General features: G+C 38.4%; 2 protein-coding genes across 6 annotated transcripts in view; both read right to left on the minus strand.

Annotated features, from left to right (window-relative positions):
- Positions 1-18,702, minus strand: part of LOC132126551 (SLIT-ROBO Rho GTPase-activating protein 2) — a 293,384-nt gene that overhangs the window by 54,942 nt on the left and 219,740 nt on the right. The gene's annotated exons all lie outside the window — the stretch shown is intronic.
- Positions 16,853-18,702, minus strand: part of LOC132126861 (MAP kinase-activated protein kinase 2) — a 33,101-nt gene continuing 31,251 nt past the window's right edge. Inside the window, exons 5-10 of the mRNA XM_059538419.1 lie at positions 18,542-18,668; positions 18,380-18,455; positions 18,125-18,249; positions 17,912-17,997; positions 17,249-17,329; positions 16,853-17,128 (exon numbers count right to left, since the gene is read on the minus strand). Of these exons, the coding sequence (XP_059394402.1) occupies positions 16,994-17,128; positions 17,249-17,329; positions 17,912-17,997; positions 18,125-18,249; positions 18,380-18,455; positions 18,542-18,668 (630 nt within the window). The 3' untranslated portion in view covers positions 16,853-16,993. The remainder of the gene's footprint in view (positions 17,129-17,248; positions 17,330-17,911; positions 17,998-18,124; positions 18,250-18,379; positions 18,456-18,541; positions 18,669-18,702) is intronic.

Here is an 18,702-nt window from a genome sequence, read left to right on the forward strand (position 1 = left end):
AAACAAGCTTTTCAAAAGAATTTAAACTGTATAAGTATGACGTTGATTTGCTTTTTTCTGAACTGGTATAATAAATTTTTATCTTTTATTAGGCCATCTGTTGACTGTGTTTACTGTTGTCATATTGTGTATGATTTTAATTTTAAAACCCATTTTGGGTACATTTAACCCAGCAGTAGGCCTATACATTTCAAACAATATTTGAATTAAATAAAACAGTCCACCATGTTTATTGATATATTACCTGAAATATATGTGTGACCTACTGTATAAACAATTATTTGTTGTAGCCACTTACCCTGTAACTACATGGAACAAGGGGGGAACAAAGCACCACTTTATTTTACAGCCTACAAATGTTGTATTTACCACGTAACTACAACGAACAAGGAAGATACAAGGTGGACTTAAACAGGTTTTTATTTTCTATGAAAACACCACAGTAAACATCCACTGAAATAAAAATGCTGTATCATGTATATTTACCAATACTTTTACCTTGAGTCTTACTGTGCCATGCCCCCCCCCCCCCCAAATTCTACATTCCATTGCAAATTAAATTATTACCTAATTCACATTATTTGAAATCAAATAGGAATTAAAAAACCTCTTTAAACACACTTGTAAAATGCTGACTACTTTTAAATGTGCCCATAAAGATTAAATATGATGTCAATCACTAACATCTGAGACTTAATTAGAGACTTAATTCTGAAACAGTGACATGCTCTTGCTCAAGTTTCTGTTTGGCATGCTGGCAGTCATTTCCTTTCCATTGGCCATATGCCTATACAAATGTTTGACATAAAAACACTTTGAGTTTGTTTACCAACAATGAAACTACATTTAATACAAAATGTTTTCAAATGCACTTTGCCCAGGCTGATAATGATCAACACTATCACCCACATCTTTTTGAATTTTGTTTTTTCAGCTCACCCTTTAAGACCCCTTTAAAAGTTTTAATATATTGAAGCTATTTTATATACTGAAAGGAAAACACAGCCATAATCATCCACGGCTGCCAAACTGGATTGGTGAGATAAATCTCAAAGGTCTGTAAAGAGATTAATGAAACAATCTGGAAATGTCCTTCTGGATAAGAAAGGCTTACAAAAAAGCTGTACTACGTTTGCAAACCCCTAGTGTATTGCTGAAATGGCATGCATTGGTTATGTAAAGATTTTGCCTTTTTAATATTGTTTTCAAAGACTCAACCAGTGGTATTAGGGAGAAAATGGATACATAGTCAGTTAACCTGTCAAACCTTGTATGACTTTCTTGTTTCTGAAACTAAACCTTTATCAATGTGTTTTTTTTTTTTAAGCCTCCGTTTAGGGGGTGAACAGGGGGTGATGTGGGAGTATAAATCTGAAAAGGGTGATTTCCCTTTAGGTGTGGTATACTAAAAACACGAAGATGAATAATTTCTTATACAATGGCATGACTCAGCTAGCTAAAATCCAAATGGGCTTTTTTTTCTGCTTCTTCTTTCTTCTTTCATTTATTTATAAACCACATTTTAAAGCAACCAAGGGTTGACCAAAGTGCTGTACATAGATAATAATATAAAATACACAGAAAACAAACAGTACACTAAAGTTTTAACCCAGCATACATTTTTCAAATAAATAAGATTTAAGCATTGTTTTAAAACAGACAAAGAAGGTGCTGTTTGAATGGCAACAGTGAGATTACAAAAGCTCTGTTACCACAATGTTTCAGTCTGGACATAGGGATGGATAACATTTATAAATTCCCCGACCTAATTGTGTTCTCGCTGAAGTGTGTGAAAGCTACACAGTGAGGTAGACTGGCGCAAGATTATTAAGTGATTAAAAAACCCAGATTAATATTTTAGATTCAACTCTGAACTTCACAGGCAACCACTGGAGCTCAAGAGCTCAAGATAGGAGAGATGTGCAGGGATTTACGTGTTCTTGTAAAAAGCCTGGCTGCTGCATTTTGGACCAGTTGTAAACACTCCATGGATGAGCAGTTAATCCCATAATATATTAATTACAATAATCTTAATGGGAAGAAACAAATGCATGAATTACTTTTTTGAAGTTCCTTGTTGATAACAAAGTTAACTTTAGCCAGGTAACGAAGATTGAAAAAACACACTTTACTTTTTTTGTCGAGCTTCAGACCAGAATCAAACCAAAAACCTAAATTGTTTGCACATGGAGTAACCCATTGAGTTAGGGAACCAAAGTTTACAGGCATTAAAAGAGTCACTAGGTCCGAACAGAATTACTTCAGTTTTGCCTTCATTTAGAGTCAAAATTTTTTTGTAAGCCATGACTTGAGTTCCTGAATGCATGTATATGGAGCTCCTAGTGCATTTTTATCATTTGGTTTTAAGGAGAGAAAAATCAAACCTAAAGGTATTATATATAGCATCTTACAGATCTTACGGTTAGTTAAAAAAGACATGAACCATTGAAGACTCACAGGTTTATATAATTTTCCAAGCGTGGGATGAGTACTTTTAAAGTTTATCCAAAATTACTGTCACAGAATCATAGTGGGAGGCATTCATGCCATGACCATGACCATTCAACATTACAGTGGTACTCATTTTGAGATAAGGCACATTTGTGTTGCAAAATTTAGATAGATGACACTTTGAAGACTCATCAAAAATTTGTAAAGTAAATTAGTCAGCTACAACTTGGCCCAAATGTTAAGCTAAAAGCTATCTTTTTAGGGCTGTACATTAACTTGAAATGTTGCAATGTTTATAGAACAGGACACAAGAGTAAAACATTACCATCTCTGAAAACAACAAAAAAGTAATGACGCTCATCACTTAAACATGACATTAATGTTCTAATACTAATATATAAAAACAAACAAAATAAGAAAATGCATCCACTGAGGAAAAAAAAAACTGTACACGTCTCTTCACTGGTTTAACACTTATGGATATGGATGTTTACTTCTAATTTTTTTTTATAGAAAAGTGTTAATTTTCCTATTTTTTTTTTTTTACCTAAAATAGGTTACAAAATATCCCTTTTAATTTTGAGTGAGAAAGATTAGCAATATTTCAAAAATAAATAAATAAAATAAAATAAAAATAGTGTAGGCGTATTTATAGACTGTTCTCTAATTTTGATCCCCATTGTACATATCTAGCCTATTGGCTCATGGATTAATTCAAAAGAACGGATTCAAAAGAGTGTTTTATTACTGAATCGGACATAGTTTGTTCTGATTATAAAATGCCACAGAAAAATAAAATATTGTGCACGTCTTTGTTGCTGAAATATTAACTGTGTGGAAATGTAAGATATTAAATAGTTTTGCAACAAGCACCTCATCTACGAGAAATGTAGTAGAATCTAATAGAATCTACTTCTTCTGAATCTGGGTTGTGAAATCCAAGAGACAACATCTTGAGTGATGCTTTCAATATGCTGGTCTTGCTGTAGACTCTACTTAGTCACATAATGCAAAAAAAAGCCATCACTCAGTACCGTGCATGCTAGGTGCTTCCCCAAACAGAAAAATATACTAAAACTACATTTATTAGGAAACTCACTAGCTCACAGCGATACCCTTTCTGAGTAAAGAACTGTTTCTAATTCTTCATAAATAGAGATGGGACGTATTTTAATTAAATGTATTTGAAATACATATTTAATTACTATATACATATTTTGTTATTTGTAATTTTTTAAACAAAAAAAATATTCTCAGATAATATAAAACACAATACTATTTAAACGTGTATTTATTTGACAAAATTACAGACTGCCTACCCTGGTGAAGTGTTGCTAGTTGTCGAGATGCCTCAAGTCCATAAACGAATCGGTCAAACACCTTTATCATCTCCTACTTAAAGAAAGAAAATTGCTTGCGGCAGTCTCTCACACTCCCGTTCCCCAGTCACAAGCCTGCCCAGTCAGGAGAGAGAGCACTAAAAGCTACCCTGGAGCGATCCTCTGCATATGTTGTTGGTTGGAGGGAAAAAAAAACACCTCCCACTGTGTCAAAAAGGCTCGGCACTCTGTGGGCTGTCCAGAACAGCAAGGAGAGTTGTTAGTCCGTGGTTCTGGAGAATTACGTTAGGGTCAGGGTGCAGGTTCTGCAGTTGACTGGTTAACTGTCATTGGTTGACAGGCTCTTCACGGCATGCCTGATGGTGGTGAGTTCCTCCTCATGTCGCCCCTGCAGCTCCACCGCTGAACGAATTGGAGTCTCCTTCACTGGGTCCATTCTTTGGTCAGAATATTCTGTCACGACAAAAGGACCCAGAGGCCAAGGCAAGTCAAAAAGAGGGTTTATTGTTCACAAAAATAAACTCAGGCAGTGTGCCGTTCACTAATTGTATCCGCCAGTCACAGAACTGGACATTAACACAGAAGAACTGGAACACAGGGGTAGACTTAACTTGCTGCTGGGCGAGGTGCGACTACCTCTCAGGCTGTACAGGACAGCATCCGGAGGAGAACAAACAGCTGGCAACGGGTTACTTGGAGACTGGGCAGAGATCCAGGTATGTCACACGATCGGACACGACTGGGCAAGGCTGTACTGGACTTGACTACATCTCACAATAGATGGAATAGAGTAGCCAAGAGACTGGCAGCTAAGCATAATAATCTGGCAAAAGCCTTGTAACATGCTGAGAAAAATAGAGAGGTAAATCAGCGAAAAGAGGGAAAAAGTGCAGTCGCGAGAGCAGATTGTGATCACGAACAGCTAAGTCTAGGACAGCACTTCATGAAATAGAAAAGAACACTAGAGTCAAACCCGGCCCATGACAAAAGATCTTTCTTCACCTCTGTTAAAAGCACTGCCAAGTATAGCCTATCATAGCTTTTGGCTATATACAGTGAATCATATGACATCCAAGTAAATTAACCCCCTGACCCAGCCCCCACCCCAAAAAAAATCAGTTGTCAATTGCTCACCATCATGTCATTCCACTATTCTAAGACCTTTGTTTATTTTTGTAACATACATATGGATATTTCTTATGAAATCTGACAGATTTCTGTTCCTCTACAGTCAGTCATGCAACTTACTCAAGGTCCAGAACTGTAAGAAAGACATCAAGTAATCCATGTCATTAAGTATATCATTGTTATGGGTGTGCCTATATGTTTTGCTCTCACCCTCTCCTTCTCTATTAATCTCTTAGGCTCACCCCTTTGGTTTGTCATTCGTCTGGGCAGATGTCAATCTACAAACTACAGTGCGTTTAACGTTACCACCATTGCTATGCTATTATGCATTTTGTAATATGCATATATATTGCTTTTTATTTTTTATTTAATTCTTTATTATTGAACTCTTTAAGTTTGTATAATAAATCCCACTTTTTTTGGCAGTATTTTATAAAAATTATTTACAAATTTAAAGGTTAACTCTTACATTACTTACTTATACCCTTAGATCCAGAACCAAAAGTCATTACATTTAATGGGGGCTCGTCCGGGATCATCAGATCCCTGAAATTGTGAAAATGTGTGTTTGTGTTGGTGGCAATGGGCATTATTTAATGCATTATTGGCATTTTCATGCAGAGAGGTATCGTGTTGTTTGCAGGGATGGGCAGTATTTTAAATAAATGTATTTCAAATACAAAATAATATTTTGTATTGAAAATACCTTTGAAAAAAAATCGAATGTATTTTGCATTAAAACATTTAATACGAGTATTTTTGAATTTTCAAACTGCATAAGGAATCATCCTCCTTATTAGACTACTGATTACCTACAGAGATGGGCAGTATTTAAATATTATTTTGAATTATTTTGTATTTAAATACCTTTGGGAAAAGTCAGATGTATTTTGTATTTAAATACATTGAATCTTAGTAATTTTTTGTTTTTAGTATTTTTGGATACTTGCTGATACAGGAAATCAGCAGTCTGATAAAGAGGTTGATTGGCAAAAAGTATTTTATCTATTTTGAAATTACAAAAATACTAAGATTAAATGTATTTAAACAGAAAATGCAAAATAGTACTGCCCATCCCTGGTTGTTTGTCTGTTTGTTCTGCATTATGGATGTCTTTAGTTTGTAGAACTTTATTACCAGTCTGACATTAGAACAGATTAATTTGTGTAGGAGGCAAGATCTGTTGCTGATAGCGGACCACTATCAGATTGTTGTGAATAAACAGAATTGCAAGGCAGAAATAAAGAGTAAAGTATTGCAGAGCTTGTGTGAGTTAAATTTTCTTCCCCTGTCAAATGCTGGGGATGAGACTGGTGGAAGTTTATGCCTGGGTGATGTTGCACCTCAGTCTCTGGGCTGAGGAGGATTAGCTGAGAGGTAAGGCTGATGCCGAAGCGGAGGTGATGGCCATGCAAAGGACGGCTTGCCACCCTTTGATCCTCTCTCACCGGTTTCCTCTGGTTCCAGAGAGGACACGCAACTGAAAGTCTGCTTAGCCCACTTGCAGTATGAGGCACAAGAGAAAGCCCAAGCACATCAAGTCAAGTCATCCTAATTTATATAGCGCTTTTGACAATACAGATTGTGACAAAGCAACTGAACAGCGTTAAAAAGGAAAATAGTGTGTCAATAATGCAAAAAGACATTTCATCATTGAATTCAGTGATCATGCTGAACTAACTCTGTGTTTGAAAATACGCAAACTCTAGAGTGAAGCTGTTGAAGATTGCTTCCAGTTCAGCTGCGCAGTCAAGACCTGATGATGGATCCATCCCAGAGCACATTTGATGTGAGTAAACACATCTCTTAACAAAAGTTTTTTGTGCATTTTGTGCACAGAAATTTTTGTGCATTTGAGTGCATAGTTACTTCTCTTCATTTGGATCAGGAGGTTTGTTCATTACTTCTGAAATTCAAGTTGTCTGGCACGTCACAAGAGGTTTGCTCTACAGTACTTTGTCATTATAGGAGAATTTGAGTGTCAAATCTGCCATTCTCTGAGCTTATGAGCTTGTTCCAGAGGCTTGCTGTCCATCTCACGCTCGTGGGGATCGCAAATGTTTTTTATTGTCATAAACAGGGACATGTCATAGCTGACAGTCTAGCTTTGTAAAGAAAACAATCACAAACTAAAAGTGTTGGGATCGTGAAATCTTTGAAAACTGCAGTTCAGACAGGAACCACTTTGACAAGTTTACTTGAGTTTATTGAACACAATTTATCTTTGGCGGTATGGTTCCTTATGGGGGTTCTTGCTCCCAGAATAATTGAACATACAAGAGCTTTAACATTAACCCCCAAAACATAATGAGAAGTATTACTGTCTGAAGAAGAACCCCCCAAAACCAACCTTGTTCCAGTCCTGCAAAGAGAAAAGACAGTGTTATTGAGATATCCTTAATGTAACCTACTGGCTAGAGAAGGGGTATTCTCCCTTCTAATGAGGCAGAAAATAGTAGGCCTCTCTATAATTAAGGTAGCTGGTAATAGCAGCGAGGCTATTGTCTCCAGCGGGAGAACCGCAAATGAGCAGCATGTCCCTGAGCTTGGTATGAATGGTAGGAGAGTAGCATTTCCTTGTTTCCTTCCTGCAAAAGAGAAAGATAATGTTATAGAGATGTCCTTAATGCAGCCTATGGTAGGAGAGGGGTGTTCTCCCCTCTAAGATGCGAGGGAGAGAATAGCAAGTCCCCTCTTATTTTAAGTAGCAGGGGTGTTCATCCTCTGCTGAAGGATGAACAGCAGTCCCCTGCAGCTATAGCAGCAAAGGGTGTTCTCTCCAGCTGGAGAGAATAGCAGGTCCCTTTCTTCTGAGGGGGAGTTCATCCCTCGCTTGAGGGATAACAGCGGCCCCCTCAGCTATCGCGGCAAGGGGTGATTTTTTTTTTTTACATAGCAGCGAGGGTTTTCTCTCCAGCTGGAGAAAACAGCAGTTCCTTCCTCTTCATTCTTCATCTCCTTCTCTATCTCCTTCTCATCCTCCTCCTCATTCTTCTCATCCTCCTCCGCATTCTTCTCATCCTCCTCCTCCTCATTCTTCTCATCCTCCTCCTTTTCATTCTCCTGAAATGTTGAATAAACCCTGAAACACATGTGATCGTAGTCATGTGGTGAGTCTGGCTAATCATGAACAGCTTTGTCGTCATCAGCGCTCCAGCTGTCATTCTGGAGAAGCAGGCTGAATCAGCCGGCTGCTTTTGAAATCTCTCGCGATACTTGATGCCACACGTGACGGTCATGTGCATCGGCGCAGTCTTAGTCGGACAATATTCTACCCGGTATACACTGCTTCAGTCAGATTGTGATTGCGATTGCGATTGAGACTGCGATTGCGGTTTGCACAGTGCTGGTGAGTCGAACACGCCTGATGCTCAGCGAGTCAGCAGCCTAAGATCGGATGCAGTCAGTACTTCTCACTAGTGATTCCCGATGGTTTCGGAGGATGGTTAGTCTTTGTCGCCCTCTGTTGTTCAGAGAAGGGTACACCAGGGTTCTTACGCCCTCGAGTAAATCCAAGCACTTCCAAAGACATTTAATTTTCCAGCACTTTAGACTGGGTAAATTCCACTTTTTTTTTTTTTTTTTTGCATGAATACTCTTACCTTAGTTAAGCACATGCACAGATACCCCACGGACACCCTTAATTGTAAAACGTTTGGATTTTAAGGCGCATTAGCAATTTCATTGTTCTAGACAAATCATCAAATTGCCAACAGGCGGCGCATTTGGACCGGTACAACGGTTGTATGAATGTCCTTTCAATAATGATGTCCTTAGATTTTGTCACAATAACGATTAATGTTTGTGGGAGAATGACACATCATGTTCGATATGTGATTTTTGTATCATAACAGATGGTTAATCCATTCTGGATTTAATTTACAGAACGTGCAACATATCCCTGATTGATGACTGACTTAATAGAGCACTCCACAGCCACAGGCGCAGACTCGAGCGGAGCTGCTTATAAAATGAACCATGGTTACCCATTCAGTAAGAAGCAAATATTAACCCAATGCACGCATTTCCAGGCAATTATTTAAATCCAGGCGCTTATACAATTAACCCTGAAAACACTGCATTAATTTCCAACATTTTCGAGGATTCGAACACCGTACTATTACCCTGTATGACGGCGAATGTGACGCGTATGAAGCCTTGACCGTTTGATCAGGTGAGCGCTCAGTCAGTGGACGCTCGCAGTGGAGCCGGCAAAAGCATGAATCCCTCCTATGCACGGCAGGAGTAGCACATGATGCTGGACAATATATAAGCTCACAAGCAAGCAGTCCCATATCTTGAAAGCTTAAAGCAAAGACCTTCTTAGTATGTGGAGTGGGGCGGGATCGCCTATGGAAATAGGAGAAGCGAAGGGTGGGCTTTAAACAGCTGAAGATCAGCGTGCACCTGTAAAGCAGTAACCTTTTTAAAAAAATTTTTATAAATATATATATCAGATTTTCAGACTCTTTATTTAGGCAACAGCATAAGCCCTTGTCGGATACGTTTTAGCATTTATACAAGCAAAATTACAATCTGTACATGTAGTATTAAGCACTTGATCGTGTTTGAGCAACAGCAGATCACTGATTGAACCCAGTGTGTTGGAGTAGTCGGATAAGTTTGATGAAAGCATCCCCAATAGATAAGCCTGAAGCAGCAGCCGTTAATACCGACAACGAGGCTTATGGGTATATTTAACTGTGTTACCGGTGTGGTAATATGATAGCATGCCTCACATGTAACTGCACAATAGCTTTTACAATAAGCAATGTCTGAAGCATGTTCGCCAAATAGCACTAGGCAGTAAAAATTAAATAGCTTTGCTTAGCTTCGTGAAGACGTCCAGAGATTAATTAAAGTTGAAATTGCCAGTTGTTCTCGGATGTTTGATTTTGTTGAATATATAGCTTCTTCCAGCGGGGAGCAGATCTCGTGTAAAGTTGTGATTCGGTCGTATTAGTACACTGTGACAATGAATCGCGTGCGAAGTATCTATATCAAGAGCTCGCTCATATCAATTCAGTCTGTTGCTTGAAAAAACAACACGGTGAATTTGCTTAAGTTCAAGACTGAAATCTGGTGAGATACTCTGTGGGAATCCTGTCAAAACCTGATTTAATGCTTCCTATGGAGATAGATTCGCCATCTGATAGTTCCTGAGTGAGCAATGGCTCTTGTTTGAGCCTTGCGAGCCGTTGAACATACTTACCGAGCAGTAGTGCCACGTATATATTGAGAGTGAGGAGTTGTCATCATAGCACAGAGCCCCTCCCCTCGATATCACAGTCTCCGCCATGTTGGCAGGACACCGGCGGCAAAACATGATCGTTTACGTGTGTTGTTAACTCGGTAGTAGAGGAGATTCTCGCAATTTTGCACTGTTTTACCATGCCTGGAAGTTACTGCTGCGTTAAAAACTGCTCCAGTACCTCACACGATACATATGGAACACATAGGAACAATGGAATACAGTTTTTTTTTTAGGTTACACCAAGCGCAAAATAGCGGTATTTGGAGAAGCTCTCAGGCATCCAAAATATCGACCCATACGAGCTCCCTGCAGCGGAATGACACAGAGACCTGCACCATTTACCTTCATGCACATATATGGACATTGTGAATTATCTTGTTTTTGGTGTAAATTACTACATAATGCAGGAGTTTAAAAGCCACAAGTCTTTGGAAAGTTCCGAGGCTTTCTGCTGTGGCTGGGTCCATCTACAAGCCTCCAGGTGGTGAAAACAGCATTGTACTGGCCAAAGTAAGTTTATTCACATGTGTTTTAGCGTGTTGTAATTACATTGCATTTAGCAGACACTTCCTGACCAAAATGACAAAGTAACTTAAATAACTGCGACTGTTTCGTAAACACTAGATTGTAACGAGATGTTTAATGTACACAAACATTTCCAACATGTTTTGATGTATGCTAAAGCTGTGTATGTTTAGTTATAATTTGATTTTAGCCCAATGACACATACTGTACCAGGTTTTTGTGTTGGGGGCTGCAAAGTGGACAAACCAGTTCTGGGTTGGCTAGGGTAGTTAAATGTGTGATTGCAAGATGTAAATGTCCTGGTTAGATTAAAGCAAGATAAAAATGCAAGGTGACTTACATCATAAACAATATAATTCAAAATGTCCATATGTGTGCATGATTTATGTACGGAATTTGTGAGAGTGGCTGTGCATCCGTCACTTCCTGTGAAAGGAGGAAAGTTCTGAAGGCATTGCCCCTGGCAACCGATAGCGTGTCCTACCATCATGGCCGACTGGCTCAGACCCCTCCCAAATCAACCCAAATCGGCATGTGACTCCTCACTCTCAATATGTCCCATGTCTAATAGGAGAGTGGTAGTGATCGGAGCGATTTGACAGCTGACCGCATCAGCTGTTCACAGCCTTGCCTCCGTGGCCTGACTGAACTAACGCTGCGCTCAATTTACTGCACTTGATGAGCAAAATGTTGATGTCAGCTATCAACCTTTTATTTTGAAGGGGTTAATTTCCTTATTTGGCAATCGTGAGCAGGGGCGCTGCACAAGATCCTGGGCCCTATGCATAGGCAGTCCTAATGGGCCCCCCTCCCCTTGAAAATATATATTCCAGACTTTTCAAGGGCCCTCTCTTCCTTTGGGGCCCTGGTAATCAGTACTGGTTTTACCCCCAGTCCAGCGCCCCTGATCGTGAGGACCAGGTAGAGATAAAAGAGAGAGAGATTGGTGCTTTGCAATCCTTTATTGTTGCAGATAAATTACCATTGTCGGATGACACCTTTTGTGGCTCAAGTGTAATTGTACAAGGCATTGAGATGAGCTGCATTAAAGGATCGCTACATTGTATAGGCTATTTAGAGTATGATTTATGTACGGAATTTGTGAGAGTGGCTGTGCATCCGTCACTTCCTGTGAAAGGAGGAAAGGTGATGCCTGTTGTTGATAGTCCAGAAGTGTGATAACCCTTACCAAAAAGTAGTATACTTCAAGTTTATTTTATTAAGTATGCTTAAGTAAAGTTCAAGTATATTTTAAGTATACTTTATGTAGCAAGTATACAAATATCAGTGTTCTAGTAGTATACTTGTAAGTCTAACTTTTTAAATAGGTGCTGCATTCACTCGCAATTACTCACCGCGTCTCGAGCATTTTCATCAAGTATTTTCGAAGGAGCATCCGGCAGGCTTGCGGAAACCACATGTGATGATCACGGGGCTGGACTTCGCTTCGTCCATGGTGAAAAGCGATCCACAAGTGCAAAGTTGATGTATTTCCTCAGCGACTCGCATGGATCAGCTCCAGTCATAACAAAGCAGATATCATCCTCTTTAGGAAGGCCTGCTGTTTCTTCTGTTGCCATAGTTGCGGAGTTGAAGCAGTCTTCTGAGATTTCTGATGCTGGCGGGGATGGTGTGGTCCTTCGTCAGCAGAGTGTGAGGTTAGAAAATTCTGAGATATTAAAAGACCTGCATTCTTATCTTAGGCATTTGCAGCCTAAGCAGCATGCTTATTGAATGCAGTTAAGAGAACTGTTATGCATCAGGAGGTGAGTTACTTGTTGGAGAATGGTCTAGCCAAGCCTAGTTCTAGTCCCTGGAGTTCTCTGTGTCTTGTTCCCATCTTGTTCCCAAACCGGATGGAACGCTCGGATTATGCAGAGATTATAGAAAAGTGAATGCAGGAAAACAGGTACAAAAACAGGAAATTTGGCCTCCCACTGTTAGCAGCTTACATTCCAGAGAACGGAAAACAGACAAAATGAACTGCCGCAAACTTCCACAAAGGATTGTGGTTCTTAAAAAACAAGGATTTACAAAATAGGTAGAACACTCAGCAGACTGTCATCATGGACCACTTCACAGACGGTGAGTGCCATTAATCTAGTGAATCTCAACAGTTATAAACCAAGTGTAGAGGAACAAGCCAAAATTGATCAAAACACTAATCGATGGCACAAACAGGGAGCGAGACCTAAAGGCAAAAAAAGACATCAGATTGTCACAAGTTTCTCGTATTGCTGCAGTGGCACAGCTATGACAAGGCTTGCAAACACTGGTATTCTACCACCCCCTATACATCTTGAAAACAGATCTGAAGCATCAATGAATGTGGTTGAGCAATCACCAAATGTGATTAAACATGGATCCGATCAGTCAGTAGCTAACATCGCTACTAACAGGCACTCATGGTCGATCAGACAGCGACATTCAGCTCTGAGCGTAGCTGAGCCCAGGACTCTGATAGTGGGCCACTCCATTATCAGAAACTTCAGTAGCAGGAATACAACTACATGCTGGTTTCCTTAAGCAATCGTCTCTGATGTGAACAGGGAACTCCGGAACATTCTGATGAAGCACAAGACTGCAAAAAGAACCATCATCTATGTGGGGAAGAATGATATTTGGAAAGAGCAGTCAGAACTCTTTAAGAAGGACTTCAGTGAACTCTTTGAAACACTTCGAAGACTCAAAGCTCAGTCGCTCATCAGTGGACCCCGCCCAGCAAGGGGAACTAACATGTTTTCATGGTTGCTTGGGCTTGCAATATAAAAGGAGTGAATTTCATCAACGACTTTAAACTTTTGACCCAAGGACGACTTTCTGAAAAACAGCCAGGGAAGCCTAGACAACATATCACAGCTACCGGAAACACCAGAAACACTCCATCTCACCAGACATATTATCCCTATCTCCAGCATCTCCACTTCTACGCTTCTCACAGAAAATGAAGGAACTGGTTAATGCTTGGACCAAACTCCACTCATTCGCTGCAAGCCCCCAGATATCAACTAAAAATTGCAAGCCACCAACCACCAAAGCCTGTGGGCCCAGCTCGTCCTCCTGTGAGAGCTCTCCAGCCACTGCCAAAACGCCAGGGCCCCAAACCCTCCATCTGCTTTCTTTAGTTAAACAAGGAAAAAACTTAAGTCATTGCATTTGGAAACAAAGATGAAGTTCTCACGGTGAATGCATACCTTGACCCTAGGGGTCAAACAACTAAAAATCAAGTCAAGAATCTTGGTGTGATTCTGGAGACAGACCATAGTTTTAGTAGTCATGTCAAAGCAGTAACTAAATCAGCGTACTATCATCTCAAATACAGTGTAAGAATTAGATATTTTGTTTCCAGTCAAGACTTGGAGAAACTTATTCATGTCTTTATCACCACCAGAGTGGACTATTGTAATGGTCTCCTCATCTGCCTTCTCAAGACAACTATTGGGCAACTGCAGCTCATCCAGAACACTGCTGCCAGAATTCTGACTATAACCAGAAAATCTGAACATGTGACACCAGTCCGGTTACATTTAGGATTGATTTTAAAGTACTTTTACTTGTTTACAAATCACTCAATGGCCTAGAACTTAAAAACTTTGCAGATATGCTCGCTGAATATAAACCTAACAGACCACTCAGATCATTAGGATCGAGTCAGTTAAAATATCAAGGGTTCACACAAAACAGCTGCCCACAGTTGGAATCAGCTTCTAGAAGAGATCAGATCTGCTAAAAAATTCATCACATTCAAATCTAAACTCAAAACTCATCTCTTTTGTTTAGCACTGTGCAATGTCTGAACTGACTGCACTGTATTTAATGTATGATAATTTTCTATTTTTAACTGTCTTAAAAGAATTTTAAATCAATTTTTAAATCATCTTCACATTTATTTTAGTGATTATAGTTTATTTTTTATGATTATTTACTTTATGTAAAGCACTTTGAATTAGCATTGTGTACGAAATGTGCTATATAAATAAAATGGCCTTGCAAAGTGTTATGGTTAAAGAATATGTTGTTTATAAATATGTTGTTATAAGATGTCAAGAGGGGAAAGCACTTTTCTCTTATATATGTATTTCAATGTAATGGCACTGCCTCTTGTGCTTGATAGCTTGTAAATATTGTTCGTGTTTACAAAAGAAAAATTACTTGCAATTTCATTAAATACATTTCTCACACCAGGTTTTTTGTATTTTAATTAAATACATTTGATGAGCTTGTATTTGTAACAAAATATTTTTTGTTGTAATTGTGCCCATCTCGGTTCATAAACAAAACTGAGTCCATCTATTGCCTCTTCAATTTCACTCAGCTCTTTTCATTTTCTCTTGCACTCTGGTTTTTCTTTATAGTCTTTTTCCATCAACTACAGAGCTTATTAGTACATCTCATTTTGTTATATTAGCATAGGCGAGCAAGGTTAACAGCATGAGAAAGGTGTAATTGGTTTACAATAAAGGAATATTAGATCTCATGATAAAGCTGCATTTTATTACTTGGTTTGAGACGAAGAGAACTGAATTACATTATATACACGTATCACCAATTTCATAAAGTGAAAGAGAGGTATTTGACAAGTCAGTATGAGAAAATCAACACATTCCACATAAACACAGGTCTGAAATTGTTCATACTAAAAATTGTGGTCTTAACATAATTCTACAAGTTTAAAATAAGACACAGAAAATTGGGTTTTAGGCGTTTTAATCCAAAGTTGTAGCGGACCAAGTAAGTACAGCAGTTAAATACTAACTAGCATCTGCCTTCCCCCGTTAGTATAAAATTCTGTGGGAATTCGAATCTGTTTTTCAACTTTGTGAATATTGTAATCTTTGCTTTGAGAAATATATATAATGCATCGAAAAGATCCTACAAAGTGATAATATCAAAGAAACAGCAGAAACCGTTATTTGCAAGAGGAGCACTGAAATCATTTAGCAGATATCTGCGGCTTGGGAGTATACTGACATTGCATGTTCAACTCTGTGAGCATTAAATCATTTCCTTAAAAAGAGTATCAATCACACAACAAATATGAAGTTTTAAAAAACTATATAGAAAAATAAAACAAAATTCAACCTTTCAGCATATGTCAATCAGTGCAGCCAAACTTCAGTCTGCTGGATGTGTAGGATTCCCCGTTTCCCTTAAACATTTTCAGAACACAAGGCCTTAGGTCAAAGGGGGCATTTCTTTGTTCCTTTATCAAACACCTGGTACCTATAAACTGCTCTCAACAGGTACATTCAAACACTTACTGCATGGTAGGCATAGAAAACACAACACAAACAAAATTCACTGGCGTAAGAGTACAGTCAACTGCTAATGCATGTAGAACCATCACAAAGAACCCATTTCATAATTCATTCATTATATACTTAAAATACAAGCATGTTTTGCGGTTCAAGGTGGTGGGTTAAAAAGCAGCAGAATATATCTACTGTTTTTTTTAGCAGGTATTTATTTGTAAAATGAAATGCCAGAGCATGGGTTAACATTCTTTACAAATCTCTGAGGGAAAAACTAGTTGGAAACAAATATGCATAGAACAGATTCAAGGCAAATCAAAAAAGATGTGAAAAGAGTATTATTCAGCAAGCAGAGGGTCGAAACAATGGTAAACCTAATCAAAAACCAATGTGAAAGCAGGGCAATATGAGGTTTTCCTCTCAATCTTAAGACCAGGGTTGTGGTTAGGATCTAAACCTCAAACAAAGATCTTTTATTTTACTTGACGGGACCCTGAAGAATACTCGCATACATTTCCACAGTAAAGAACAGAGTGCCTCTACATTCAGAGTCATTTCAAAAATACATTTTCATCTGGACACCAGTACGGTCTTTTACTGTAAAAGCATTCAAGTGCAGAAATAAATGACAAATATAATGAAGAACAAACAGGAAAGCTAGCATTAAAATGGTGTTAAGTATAACTCATGAACTCATTTACTAATGGCTTTGGATTAAAATAAAAAGGAAAGGAAATGGAAAAATAAAATGCTAATGGTATCTAACTTAGCATTCTGATTACCCCACTAAACACCCTGTGAAAAACAGTACTTGGGAACACTGGAGCAAATTACTGGACGTCTTGTGTCATAATTGTGCAGACCCTTTCTTTTGGTAGCAAAGTGGTTAAAGATATTGAGTGATTAAAAAAAAAAAAAAAAAAACTTGCTTTCACTTTTTTGTGGAGTTATTGCTTCCTTAATTCAAACTTTTCAACTGATGTATGGGTGTAAAATGTGTGCGCATGTGCAACAGAGTGAATGTGTCCTTAGGAAGCGGGCGTCTAGTTTTCAGCAGCTGTATTGTTGGTTTTCTTTCTCCTCTTCATCAGCAGTGGATTGGAAGAGTCTTCAATCCTCTTGATTTTGACCTGCTCATAGTCGACTCTCATTGTTGCCAAGGCACTAGTCATTTCTTCCTGTGGAACAGAGACATAATAGCATTAAACAGAAAGAAGATATGGATCTGAGGTGCACTGACTGCAAAAAGCTTGCAGGAGGTTCTGAAATGAATTTTTTTATGTTGTGGGAGGCCTCACCTTGACTTCCTCCCATGTGTCTTTCTCTTCTTTCAAAACACGGCTGGTGTGTAGGGGCGTCTGTGGCACCTCCATTGATTGCTATAGCCACATAAATAACCATAGAACATAGTAACCCATATATAAAGCACAAAAGAAAGCCATTTGTCTAGATCAGGGTTTCCCAAAGTGGGGTTCTCAAACCCCTGGTGGTTTGTGTGGTAATTACAGGGGGTTCATGAGTTGACATGGTATGCCTACAAGTTAATATCATTAATGAATGAATTAAAAGAAAAAGAAAAAAAATAATTAGAAAGTTTTTGCAAAGAAATAATATAGGTTTATACAAATGTGATGTAAATGTAAAATCAAATAATAATAATTCTCCTTTTGGGAAACCCTGTATAAAAAAAATTGTGAATTAAGGATTATGATTTTTTTGTAATTTGTGTAATAATAACAATTGCTATGTAAATACAACTAAAACTTTAAAAGTGATAAATAAATGTTTGTTTTCAAGTTAAACATACAAATGTGCAATTAAATAATTGAAATATTTAAAATCTCAATGGGTACTTCAAGTGCATAATTTAGGTCAAAGGGGTTCCGCTGACAAAAAAAAGTTTGAAAACCCCTGGTCTAGATCAACACAGAATCCATAAAATAACGCTAATATTAACTCACATTGATCCAGGGGTGGTTCATAAACTCTGTGATGGTCATCCTTTGTGTCGGCTCAGTTTTCAGTAATGTTCTGATGAGCTGCTTGGCTACAAAAAATAGGAAAGGTGAGTCACTCAAATCTATAATCATTCTTAGAAACAAACGAGTTGAAGATAATAGCATTCTAAGAATGGTTTCTTAAGTTGGTTTCACAAAACAGAACTTGACAGATACCTTCCTCTGAAACGTCTGACCATTCAGGATTTGGAAACTCATATTGCCCCATGCGGATTCGTTTTTTCATACCAGGGGATATAGCCAATCCATGGTTGGAATAGAAAGGTGGATAACCACAGAGCCTGGAAGTTGAATGAAGTGAGAGTTGAGCTATATCAGACACACTTTACAATGTCAAGAGTAGCAAACTCATTTAAATAGCGGTCTAGACAGAGAAAAATGGCGTATGCACAACATGAGAGACTCACTTACAGAATATACATGATGACACCCAAAGACCACATGTCACAGGACTTGTCATACTTTTCTGGACCAAGAACCTCTGGGGCTATAACATGAAAAGATGAAAATACTTAAAAATGGGATCAAATGGCCATCCTGACACCTAAATATTGAACTTTCTGATATTCTTACCAACATAATAAGGAGTATAGCAAGGGGTGGCCAGAGAATTGTGTGAGGTTGTCTCTTTTGCAAAGCCAAAGTCTGTCAGTTTAAGAAGGGCGTTGGGTCTTTTAGAGGTATATAAGAGGTTCTCTGGCTGCAAAGTGAATTTACAGGAATATTCAGTTAAG

The sequence above is a fragment of the Carassius carassius genome, chromosome 44 (genome assembly GCF_963082965.1).
Source record: "Carassius carassius chromosome 44, fCarCar2.1, whole genome shotgun sequence".
NCBI classification, from domain to species: domain Eukaryota; kingdom Metazoa; phylum Chordata; class Actinopteri; order Cypriniformes; family Cyprinidae; genus Carassius; species Carassius carassius.